The 12403-nt window shown below is 38.1% G+C and overlaps 1 protein-coding gene across 1 annotated transcript in view; it reads right to left on the bottom strand.

Annotated features, from left to right (window-relative positions):
• Positions 1-2163: 2163 nt before the first annotated feature.
• LOC306882871 (tRNA (adenine(58)-N(1))-methyltransferase catalytic subunit TRMT61A-like) overlaps positions 2164-12403 on the bottom strand; it is a 28856-nt gene continuing 18616 nt past the window's right edge. Inside the window, exon 4 of the mRNA XM_079437855.1 lies at positions 2164-3857. Within this exon, the coding sequence (XP_079293981.1) occupies positions 3538-3857 (320 nt within the window). The 3' untranslated portion in view covers positions 2164-3537. The remainder of the gene's footprint in view (positions 3858-12403) is intronic.

Here is a 12403-nt window from a genome sequence, read left to right as displayed (position 1 = left end):
AATCATTCTGCCCATTCAGCTTCTCTATCTGATTTCAGCTCTGTGCTCTCCATGGAAACCTGTGAATCAGACTCAACATTTTTCTTAACAATCAAATCTCTGAACTGGCTCGAGGCCTTTTAAACCAGAGAAAACAAGAGCAAGCTGAACAATAAGCTCCTCATGGATTTAAGATCAGGATTTCTAACCTGGACATGCTTTGAGACATTTACTCACCAGCACATTTTCTATTAATAACGAGTCACGGAAAAACATCATCCTGCTTCCCTTTTACAGAACAATACACTCTGTGAGTTTATGATATCCACCAAAGACACAAGGATCAAACACACCCCTTTGTCGAGTTGGAGACTTTCCATCGACTGCTATCGTTTTATACCGAGCTAATGGCCTTTTGTATAACTAACTTTGATGTTATTCAAATTTCTAAGTTCAAAAACTTCTAACAAAAATTGCTCTCAGATACTGCTAGAAGTCTGCTTGGTAATTATATGGCATGGAAGTCCTAGCTGCTAAACTGAGCTTGTGTAAGTGTTTTAACATGCCAAAGTATCACCAGCACAAGCTGTCTTTGTGCTTGGCTTACAGTACTTTAGCTCATCAATGCTGCTTTTTTCTGGATTAAAAGGGCTGAACTCTATAGGATCGGAGAGTAAGGAGTGGACAGAGAGAGGTGCTTATATGAATGAGAATGTGCTAAAAGTGGGGTATTTATAGCTCACAAGCACCTTTGTGTGTCAAGAATAGATGCCAGTCACTGTGCTTTAAAGTAAAGATGTTAACAGTAAGAAGGTAACGGGGCGATACACATTTGCTACGAAGCTCTTTTTTTGATAGTGTGCACAGCCATTCAAAGTTTGGAATCAGTTTTTAAAGGAATTTATACTTTTTAAGTAATAACATTTTTCATTCAAATAAGTGCTTTTGAACGTTGAACAGTGAAAATAATAAAAGTTTCTTCAGCAGCAAATCAGCATACTAGAATGATTTCTGAAGATCATGTGACACTGAATACTGGTGCGGATGCTCAAAATTAAGCTCCGCATCACAAGAATAAATAACATCTTACTTCTATCAATTAAAAACAATATATAATAGTAAAAATAAAATACAAAAAAGCAAAAATAGAAAACAGTTATTTTAAATTGTAACATTTCACAATACTATATTTTACTTCCTTCAAAAACATCAAAATGGTTATAACCCTACGCAAAAATTCCCAAAGAAATGTGTAGAAATTGATCCACTGATTGCGTTATAAATTCTGTACATTCCTTGATTATTTGACTTTTCTCACTTTAACAGAGAACTATGGCACATTTTGTACATTATTACCTGGAGTCTGTTTCAAGACGTGACAGTCGAGGTCTTTGCTGACAAGCTGCTTAAGGATTTTGTAGGGACTTATAAGAGCTGCTATTTCAGAGCCCTGTGCTGTGGTTCAGACGTGAGGGGGACTCGCTCCACGCTCTGTTCCCATTCCTCACTCTGTACTGTGCTAATAGAAAGCAGATGGATTAAACGTAACACACCAGTCCCACTGCTACATCAACTCTCCATCCCCCACATTATGTAATATATAAACAGATACTTAGCATTTGAGTTCCAGCATAACCCATAATCCCTCACACGGTAAGAGCACATGTATAAGAATCACAAATCTGAGCATGACATGATAACCCAAAGGCCTGAGAGTATGTGATTATACCAGTGTTCAGAATTGCATACTCCTCTTACTGTTGCTGCAGAATATACTGTGCACTTGCAAAGTTTTCTGTAAGCATACAACACTGATTTACACAGTGTTTAATATACAGAGCACACTACACACTTGACCACTGCCAGTGTGATGAATGAACTGGAAGTGATATCAGTCATGATTAACATCTCTTTCTTGACTCGTTTTTTTAATTTGACAAGTATACAATTTTCTCCCTGAAATTATTTGCTAATTTCACACAATATTACAAAGAAGCGGTAAATAATACTTTGAAGTGAACATGAAAATTTGAAGTGTAAAATTTTTTATTTCTGGTAAAGTACAGTCCAATAATCTTTTTACAACTTTGACATTTTTCTTTGTTCAATTTGTTTTTACTAGGGATGCACAATATATTGACACCATATTGGTTATAAATGGTTTAAATTATCTTTTTTTTTTTTGGTAAACTGTAAAAAAATATATTTTTCTAAGTTGTGAATAATTTTACAAGACATACTAATCTTTCTACTTCTGTTAAAGTTTCTTTGTTTCAAATTTGCTAGCAATTTCTATGTGAAAGTGGTTTCAAAGTAAACCCTTCGCTTTTTTTAGTGCATGCATCCATACTTGATTCATTTTATCACTTATTCCGTTTGTACATTTAAACTGCTTTCGCAGGCACCTAATGCACATTTAATCTTTAAAAATCTTTAGTAAATTAATAGCCATTTTCATTCTGTACATATTGTTGTGATCCTTTTGATTTTAAAGTTTTATTTTTTTCACTTTTTAATATTATTTATAACCATCACATGAAAATAATTACAGGCTTGTATGGCTTAAACCAGAAATGTAAAATGTAATATAAATCCCTAATGTTTACACAAAATATAATTTATGATCCAAGATGGTAACTGACCACATGTGCAATGAGATGAAACCATTTTTTTTTTTTAATAGCAGGCAATATGAAGCATTTCATGTACTATACACTAGTTTACTATTCCAAGCAGAGCTTATGACTATATCTCTGACTGTATGATTCATACCCTACGTGTTTCCCAAAATAGAGCACAAACGGTTTATAACACTCTGAGCAAGAAAGAGTGAGAATAATAAATAAATCCACCTCTAACCATGAAGGCATCAGATTGCAGAAGGAATGCCTTTTATGGACTCGTTAATAGAAGAGCTCTCAGCAAATAGTTTCAGATATAACATTTACCAGATGTTGGCACATCTAGTTCTTCAGTATCTTTCATTCCACATGCAAGAAAGTAACATATACAACAGATACAGCACAGGCCGTAACAGCCTTGAATTGAGAGCACCAGTGGTGAGAAACTGCTGATATCACAAATGAACACAAATGAAAACCTCACAAACAAAGCTTTACATGTTGTCAACAGACAAATTTATCATGACACAGATACATCAAGAAGAGCATACATTTCCAAGTCACTGTGCTCTTTGAGAGGTCAGATGTCTGTGCACTAGTTGCATTCAGCAGCTGACAGTCGTACAAAGTTGCAACAACACCAACAGCACAAGAAAAAGAAACTACAAAGTTTTTATTGCTTTCCATTAATTTATTGTAGCAATCTACTTAAAAAATAAAACCATACAAATAAAAAATGAACACGTCTGTACTAAACCAGAGTTTTTAAATGGCATCAACTGTTATATTGATGTAAAAGCCCATCCAGCTGTTAACCAATCTTAAAAAAAAAAAAAAAAAAAAACACCACACAAAGGGTGAGTACAGATGACATAACATGAAATGAGTTTGCATTCCTCAAACTCTATAACAGTCTCCATCAGCTTCAGTTATGCTTCTAGTTGCGTGGTTTGGTAGCAAAGGTGAGGTATCCGGTGTGTCCTGCCATTTCTCTGGGAGGTATGGCAGTCCTGCAGATCACAGAGGTGTTCCCAGAGTTTGGGACTTCCTCTCGACTAACATCTGAAGCCATCTGGCTGCTGTCGGCAGAGCCCTCCTCTGGTCCGAAGTCTGGTAAGGGCAGACTGACAGTACGAACATCATGCACCCGGAGCAGAACCTCCAGTGTGCATATCTCCTCAAAGCCATGGTCCAGTAATGCCTCACAAGTCCTCTGGACCTGCTCTATACACGGCGAGAAGGAACAGAGACGACCTCCTGAAAACAAAGTCAAGAAGAGAAGCAGTCAGCTAATTAATAACATTTTTAGGGGGCTTTCACACTAGACGTCAGAGTTTGGTTTTGTTTGAATAATGTGAATGCTGATGCGCGTCCACAAACTGTAGGCCTACTGGAGTCCACCTAAAAAGAGTGATCTGGGGTATGATTCATGCAAACTCCAGTGCGGTTTGTTTCTGACGTGATCCCAATTGTACCTATTCATGGAGGTGAACTGCTATTCATGACACAAAAATTGTTCAAACTTTATTAATGCATTCTCTCATTCACTTTCCTGACAAGCATGACTGATGTGCTCCAAGCAGAGAGAATTTATATCTCATTTTTGCCTTCAGCAGAAAATGACTCCTGCATTCTTTGGAACCTTTGCATTATATTCATGAGAAATAGACACTTGAGCCGATCTGCGTCGGCTCATTTTCAAAACCCAAAAGTGCTGACAATCAAGCAAAGGTATTCATCCATTTTGCCGTCTTCTCCTCCATAGTCAATTTGCTAACAATGGCTGCAACTGAACAAAGCTGGAAAGCACATTATTATTTCAAAAGTATACTTCATTTTTGACAAACACTAACTTATCTACAGCAAAACACAGTGGCGTGCACAGGCCTCCGTAGGAGCAGGGGCGAAATGGCGTTACAAGGGCACAATTGCGGACCCGGGGGAGGGGTTGGTTGGATGTGGATGGATTGGGCTGGGTGGTGGGTTTGGTCCCCCTCGGCTATAGGGGTGGGTGATATGGCAAAAATATATCACGTTTTTTTGTTGTTGTTTTTTTTAAGAAATATCACGATTCCAGATTTTATCACGATTCTTTATCATGTTGGTTTTTCTATTTTGCAAGTTGTTTGAGCATTACAGCCAAACTAATTACCCTATTATAAAGACAGCCTTTTAAGATAAGAAAATAATTAAAAAAGGATGGTCGATATTTACGCCAAAGTGGGTGAAGAAAAAAAGTCATTATTTTATCTGTTATTAAAAAATGAGAACAAAGATACACATTACAAATACACACAATATACAAACAAAACAAACAGTGTTTTATTTTCAGGTAGGCTACAATAGGTGTATATAACTGGAGCATTCAAGAAATTGAATGAACAAATATAAAAATAAAACACTATATAGACTCATTCCTATTAAAGCAACTGTATTAAAGTTCTTCAGTCAAGAGTAGTGAGTGATTTTTCTCTTTGTGTTTGGTGTTTTATTAACATTAAAGGAATAATTCACCCAAAAATAAAAATGGTGTTATTTTTATACCATCATTTACTCACTCAAAAGTTGTTTTAAACCTCAATGAGTTTCATTCTTCTGCTAAACATGAATGCTCTTTTGAAGAAGGTGGAAAATCAAACAGTTGCTGGTCCACAGTGACTCCATAGTATTTTTTTCCTACCATCAAAGTCAATGTGGACCAGCAACTGTTTGGTTACCCAGATTCTCCAAAATATCTTCTTTTGTGTTCAGCACAATAAATTAATTAACACAGGTTTGGCACAACATGTGAGTGAGTAAATAATGACAGAAATAAAATTTTAGGGTGAATTATCCCTTTAATGACAGTCGGCAGCATGTTTAGTACTGTCTCTTTAAGACCTGCTCCCATCAAATATACAGGCACGCATCCGTTTCTCTCAGCTGTTTACTTTCATTTTAGACATAACCAATATAACCGAGTCTATACATAAACCTTGTGTGTTTTGACAGTATTAGCATAAAAGATAACTTAGTTCAGTAATCAGGCGCTGTTTGACGGGCTTTTTGGTGCGCGCGCTTTGGGTGTATGTGCTCAGAAAAAAAAAGAGCACGTCAGAACAGCACACAAATGAAACGTTTAACCGGCAAGGCTTTAAAGCAGATGCAAATAATATACTTTTGTGATTGTGAATAAGTGCAGTGTCCCGTGAGAGTAACTCTACTGCGGAGTTAACACTGATGTGTGAATGTATGTGGCGTTGTACAGTACATAGAGATGGCGGCGCCAGAACTGCAGCTGATGTGCGCTGTAGCACGATACTACGCCATTTCTTCAAAAAAGCAGATCTTGGAGACATTTTTATCGTCCACGATCAAAAATTGTTGATCGTGGACGATAAATAATGTCTTAAAAAGGCCTAGAAATGTACATAGTTCATGGTACATAGAAACTATAGTTATTTTCATGTTTTTCCTGAATTTGGTCTATAGCAAAAAACCTACCCTCGGCAGAAATTGCAGACCGGGGGCACCGGATCCCAAGGGCACTTTACTGTCGGACCTCAAAGGGCCAGGGGCCTTTTTTTCCTCCTCTCGGAATCCTTGCTGAACATACTTTGCAAATAACAATGACATTGTCCTCCGCTGCCACTGCAACTTCCAGACCGGCGAAGGCATGTTCACAGATGAACTAATGAGCATGACACTGTTTTAAAGCTGCAGTCACTTGCACTCGGAAAGCGGATGAATCTCGGATAAATCAGACTGATTGATTGATTGATCTACCAGCAAGCGTACTTTATCGGATCTCGTTGTCGGATTTCATTTATTTATCGGAGCAATAAAAATTACAATTTTCACCCATAACGCCCGATAATTGATCTGCCCGATAAATATCCAGCATGTACGAACAAGATCAGATGATACATACACACTAGAAAGTTGACCATTTGCCGGGAGCTTGATGGACAGGCATTCTGACCAATCCTAACGCCGAAACTGCCATTTTGTCTGACAAACAAACCAGACAGCAGAGTAGATTAACTTCGGTGGATTTCAATTTGAAAAATGTTGTGTACTGTGCACTGAGGTCTTTCGGTGGTTTAAATATGTTCTGATGTTCATTCATGTTTATTTTGTGCTTTAAGTAAATATGAAAAGATGATCGGTTCACGAGCCAACTGTGAACTGTGGCACTACAGCAATCTGTCAAGAAGACACATTAAAGAGCCACAAAACAGTATTTTTTGTTTGAGTTTCTTAAAAAAAATACAAAATTTTAAAGCTGAGACCTTGTTTCATACCAAATAACCAGCTCTGTCTTGTCTGTTGGCGTGTTATCAGTTTACTCTTTGCTCCACTATGGAGTAGGAGTGTAATATGCTGATGACGAAATTTACGTTACACGCACTATACACGAGTATCCTTGGGTTTTTATGTGACGCTAGGGTATGTGCAGATTGCATACGCCCTTTGAAATTTTCAACTATTTAATTTGTTCACAAGGTGGTAGCAATGACCTGGGGCATCGCTTTACAGTCAGAAAAGAAACTGAGGAGAGCGAATACTTATATTAGAGCATTACACTTCAGCATGTAGTTTCATGGACTCATGAAATAATAAAACTATAATTTAGAAAATTCCCAGAAACTGCTTTTTTGAATGATGTTTGGATCTCTGTGCGACTATGTCCAACTTTAACCACAAGTTTGCATCTGTTCTTTTTCAAACCACTGAATGAATACACAAATCTCCAGCAATTATGTTGCATTCTGTGCAAACATATCCTTTTATTTAGTAGGGTAAATTAATCTCCCTGTTGAACATCAACAAGTGTTATTATTTGTAAATGTGTAATTGGGAAGTTCACAATTGTGGCTGATGTCAAATCAAACCTGAAACTTGAAAGCAGCAACCTGGAACAAGAACATTTTTATTCAGTGCTTTAAGGAAATGACCATGTAACCTGACCTTGTTTCTCACTCCACAAATCCCATGCAGTAATACAGTGCCGTGAAAAGTTTTTTGCCCCCTTCCTGTTTTTAATTTTTTGCATATTTGTCACACTTAAAAGATTCAGATCAAACAAATGTTAATTACACAAAGATAACCCAAGTAAATATAAAAAAGACAATTTTTGAAATAATGATTTCATCTGGCCCTACATGAAAAAGTAATAGCCCCCTAAATCTAATAACTGATTGTGCCACCCTTTGCAGCAACAACTGCAATCAAGCGTTTGCGATAACTGGCAATGAGTCTTTCACATCGCTGTGGAAGAATTTTGGCCGACTCTTCTTTGCAGGATTGTTTTAATTCAGCCACATTTGAGGGTTTTCGAGCATGAATGGACTGGTTAAGGTCATGCCACAACATCTCAAATGGATTCAAGCCCGGACTTTGCATTGGCTACTCCAAAACCTTAATTTTGTTTTTATTGAGCCATTCAGAGGTGGACTTGCTGGTGAGTTTTGGATAATTGTCTTGCTGCATAACCCAAGTGCACTTGAACTTGGTCACAAACTGACGGCCGGAAATTCTCCTTCAGGATTTTCAGATAGAGTGCAGAATTCATGGTTCCATCAATTATGGCAAGTCGTCCAGGTCCTGAAGCTGCAAAGCAGCCCCAGACCATCACACTACCACCGCCATGTTTGACTGTTGTTATGATGTTCTTTTTATGAAATCCTGTGTTGGTTTTATGCCAGATGTATCGGGACACACACCTTCCAAAAAGTTCAACTTTTGTCTCATCAGTCCACAGAATATTTGCCCAAAATCTTGGGGATAATCAAGATATTTTTTGGCAAATGTGAGACGAGCCTTTGTGTTCTTTTTGGTCAGCAGCGCCTTGGAGATCTCCCATGGATGCCGTTTTTGCCCTGACTCTCTCTTATTGTTGAATCATGAACACTGACCTTAATTGAGGCAAGTGAGGCCTGCAGTTCTTTAGATGTTGTTCTGGGTTCTTTTATGACTTTCTGAATGAGTCGTCATTGCGCTCTTGGAGTAATTTTGGTAGGCCAGCCACTCCTGGGAAGGTTCACCACTGTTCCAAGTTTTCTCCATTTGTGGATAATGGCTCTGACTGTGGTTCGCTGGAGTCCCAAAGCCTTAGAACTGGCTTTATAGCCCTCTCCAGACTGGTACATGTCAGTCAAGTGATTTCTTGATTCAACAGGTCTGGCAGTAATCAGGCCTGGGTTTGCCTAGTGAAATTTAACTCAGCTTTCTAAAATAATGCAGTTAAATCACAGTTCTTTCATGACTTAACAGGAGGGAGCAATTCATTTTTCACATAGGGCCAGGTAGGTTTGGACAGCTTTTTTTCCCTTAATAAATGAAATCATTTAAAAACTGCATTTTGTATTTACTTGCATAATCTTTGTGTAATATTAAAATTAGTTTGATGATCTGAATCTTTTAAGTGTGACAAATAGGCAAAACATTAAAAAACAAAAACAAGAAGGGTGCAAAAACCTTTTCACAGCACTGTAACTGTTTTAAACTTATTAGCAGACCCAGACAGTGATGTGTGATATTTTCCACATATTTTCTGCACTCACTGCAGGTGTAAATCTGCAGAATTCTGTGGAGTGAATGCAAAGCTGAAGTATTTCACTAGTAGCATCAAATTCAACTGCAAAACAGATGACTGTGTTCAAACAAGTCTGAAACACTCCCCCTAACTGCCACTGTAAGGAGTCCCTCCCTAAAAATCACATCATTGGCTGCTCAAACAACACGAACAGTAAAAACTGAAATCTGCAGAGCTTTCAGCAACTTCTGCGGGTGCAGATTTCATGCAGGCCTGCTGAAAATAGTCAGGAAGTGATGTCGTACATGATAAGGTTCCATATTACTGTAAACATGAATTAGCTCACGAAGCTGTAAAGGGTCAGAGAGCAGTCGACAGGCTCATGTTTGCATATTTTTGCCTTACTGTTAAACGGTCTCATAATAACTGGATAAATGGAGAACGGGTGGCTCCTTTGCCATCTTTCTCCACTAACACGGATGGAGGGAATTTGGACTAAAGGTGGTATTACTAACATGCACAAGAATAGCCACTGCTGATCAGAGTAAGAAGATAGACAGGGTGCTGTGAGGAGAGGAACATATTGAGGAAGACACCTTAATGGGTATAGTTTACTTTGTAGATCTTTTTTTAGATTCAATCCAATCACATTCAGTTAATCCAGCATGACCCCATCCCTCGCTGTCAACATTCATTATATAACTATAATGAATGAGTACCACTGCAGGAAAGCAATCTAACACTGGCTCAGTTTGCCTTTTCTCTGATCAAAGTTCCAAGTCTCTCTTGATCCGGATAACTTTCACAGGAGATTAATCAGGGATCCACTTAAATAAATAGATTAAAACAAACAAATGGTGTCTAAACAAAATTTTATTATGAAACAAATAGTTTAGCCCATGGATGCCGATTGGTTAAAGGGATAGTTGACAAAATGACAATTCTGTCTTTTGTGTGCTGCAGAAGAAAGGTGTAGAACAGCATAAAGGCCTTTTCCACACTGAACGCAAAAATTTAGCACAATGACGCTTTTGAATCGAAACAAGAGATCCCTAATGGGGCTATTCGCACCAGGCATGATCATTCGCAGCAAAAAAAGCGAAGATTTATTTAGTTCTGTCCTGTGTGTTGATTTTCCCCCTGTCGCTCCGCAATGAAATGGGCCGTCCAATCAGATTTCAGCTTAGATCACGTGCCCGGAGCAGCTGCTGTTGCACAAAAGGGTGAGAGTGGTGGCACGGTTTTGTAAAAACCATTGTAAACAAACACCGAAGAAGAGTATCCCGGTAGAGAGAAGAGAGTGGATGCTAAGTTCTTGTTTTTTATGGAATTTGAGAACAGATTTATTCTCACGTTCTTTATACAGAATAACATTTCTATTAATTCCCCACTGAATTATGCAATCTGGAGAGCACCATTTTATTCCACGTGTGCAAAAAAGCAAAAGCCTTTTACGAGATACATAGGCTAAATGAGCAAAAAATGCATTGTTGGTCGGCGCCACCTAGCATGCAGGCATGAATTAGTAGAAGGCGATCAATCATATCGCGCTTGGTGTGAAAGCAACATTCCTCTGCGATTCGCCTCGCTTTTTCGCATCGCGCTCAGTGTGAAACGGCCTTAAGAGTGAGTAAATGACAGAATTATCATTTTTTGGGTGAACTATCCCTTTAAGCCCTGCTAAAATTTGTAATTCAGCAACGTTTATGAAATGAAAGCCTTTTAGCCATTATGATATTCACAATGAAGTCTCTCATAGCTGACTGCTTAAATATCAGCTCTAAAACCTAAAGAACTACCTAATATTAAAGCTTTCCTGTAGCTCAAATAGTAGAGCATGGCGCTAGCAACGCCAAGATCATGGGTTCGATTCCCAGGGAAAGCAAGAGCTGAAGAGCTGATAAAATGTAAAAACTTTTGGTTGAACTATCCCTTTACGGCTGGAATACGCAAAATTTTAAATCTGAACAAAAACACAAGGCATCATTTGATGACATTGTAAATGGTTACAGAGGAAAATGCATCATGGATTAAATGACTGAGGAGAGACACTACCAGACTTTCAAGTCACTCAGAACACAATACACTCAAGCAGAAACCTTCAGCTCGTTTCCAGGAGACGCATGACAAATTAAAACAATGTGTTCTACAATTTGCTCAAAATATTAACGTTTTATATGACACTCTTGTGGAAATTAATTTAGGTTTAGGTGTTGGTGAATTGGTAGTGAAATGCATGATCTCATTAATGCATTTTCGTATGATTTGTTTGCACCTGACTAAAGGTTAGGTTTGGTAGTGGACCTTCATGTTTAGTTTTTTTTTTGTACATTTTTGTATGAATCAAATGGAAGACTTCAGACTACAAATCAGGCTGTTTTTTTGTTTTGTTTTTTTGTAATGGAACTGGAATGCATTATGGGATTGTATTGATTGGAGGACAGCAAAAATGTTTGATATTTTGAACCAATGATACAACACATTGTTTTTATTTGTCACACATTTCCTAGCAACAAGGCACATGTTTGAGTGAGTGTTGTGTTCTGTACAGCTTGTGTGTGATTCACAGTTTTTCCTCAAAACTATTTACAAAGACGGCTAGAGTATGATGCATAGTGTTCTAAAATCTGCCTAGTGTTCTAAAACCTGTTGTGTAGTGTATTCTAGCTTCTTGAATTTGGACAAAAAAAAGGATCTTTGATTCTTTGGAACAGCTTTTGTGTCTGGACTGCACTGATGATGCCTTGAAACTCTGCCTATGTAGGCAGCTCGTTAGGATTTGGAACAGGGGTGATGTATGAATAAACACTGTTGCTGAAGAGCACAAACAGAAGTATATTTCTTGAGCGAGAGAGAGAGAGAGGTTTATCGTGTCATTCCATTGACAAATAAGGCCTTTCCATGAAAACGCAGTCATAAACAGAGACATCAGGCCTCCTGGCAACCAGGCTCAACAGGTCTCCTGGCAACAGGGGCCTGGGAAAGAAAGGAGTCACGCCAACATCTGGGATTCTCTGAGCACTTAAACCAGAGAACGAGACTGACTAAAAGGCCAAAAATGAGAGGAAATAAAGAAACAGATAGGATAAAGAATCAGATCAAACCACTCTGATTGCTGCAAAAGATGTATATGATGTGAGAAGGATGTTAGCAGTCAAGGACAACTGGCTTGTAGTTATCCAAAGCTTTTCACAGCCAGGGCTGTGCTTAGGTTTTCTGCACTGAAAACTGATGAGTAGTGCACAAGAAAGACAATTTGTCAAAACTCACAGAAAGAAGCCAGCAG

Source organism: Barbus barbus, assembly GCF_936440315.1.
Source record: "Barbus barbus genome assembly, chromosome: 16".
Taxonomy (NCBI): Eukaryota; Metazoa; Chordata; class Actinopteri; order Cypriniformes; family Cyprinidae; genus Barbus; species Barbus barbus.
The sequence above is the reverse complement of the archived record's forward strand: the minus strand, read 5'-3'. Positions and strand labels throughout refer to the sequence as shown.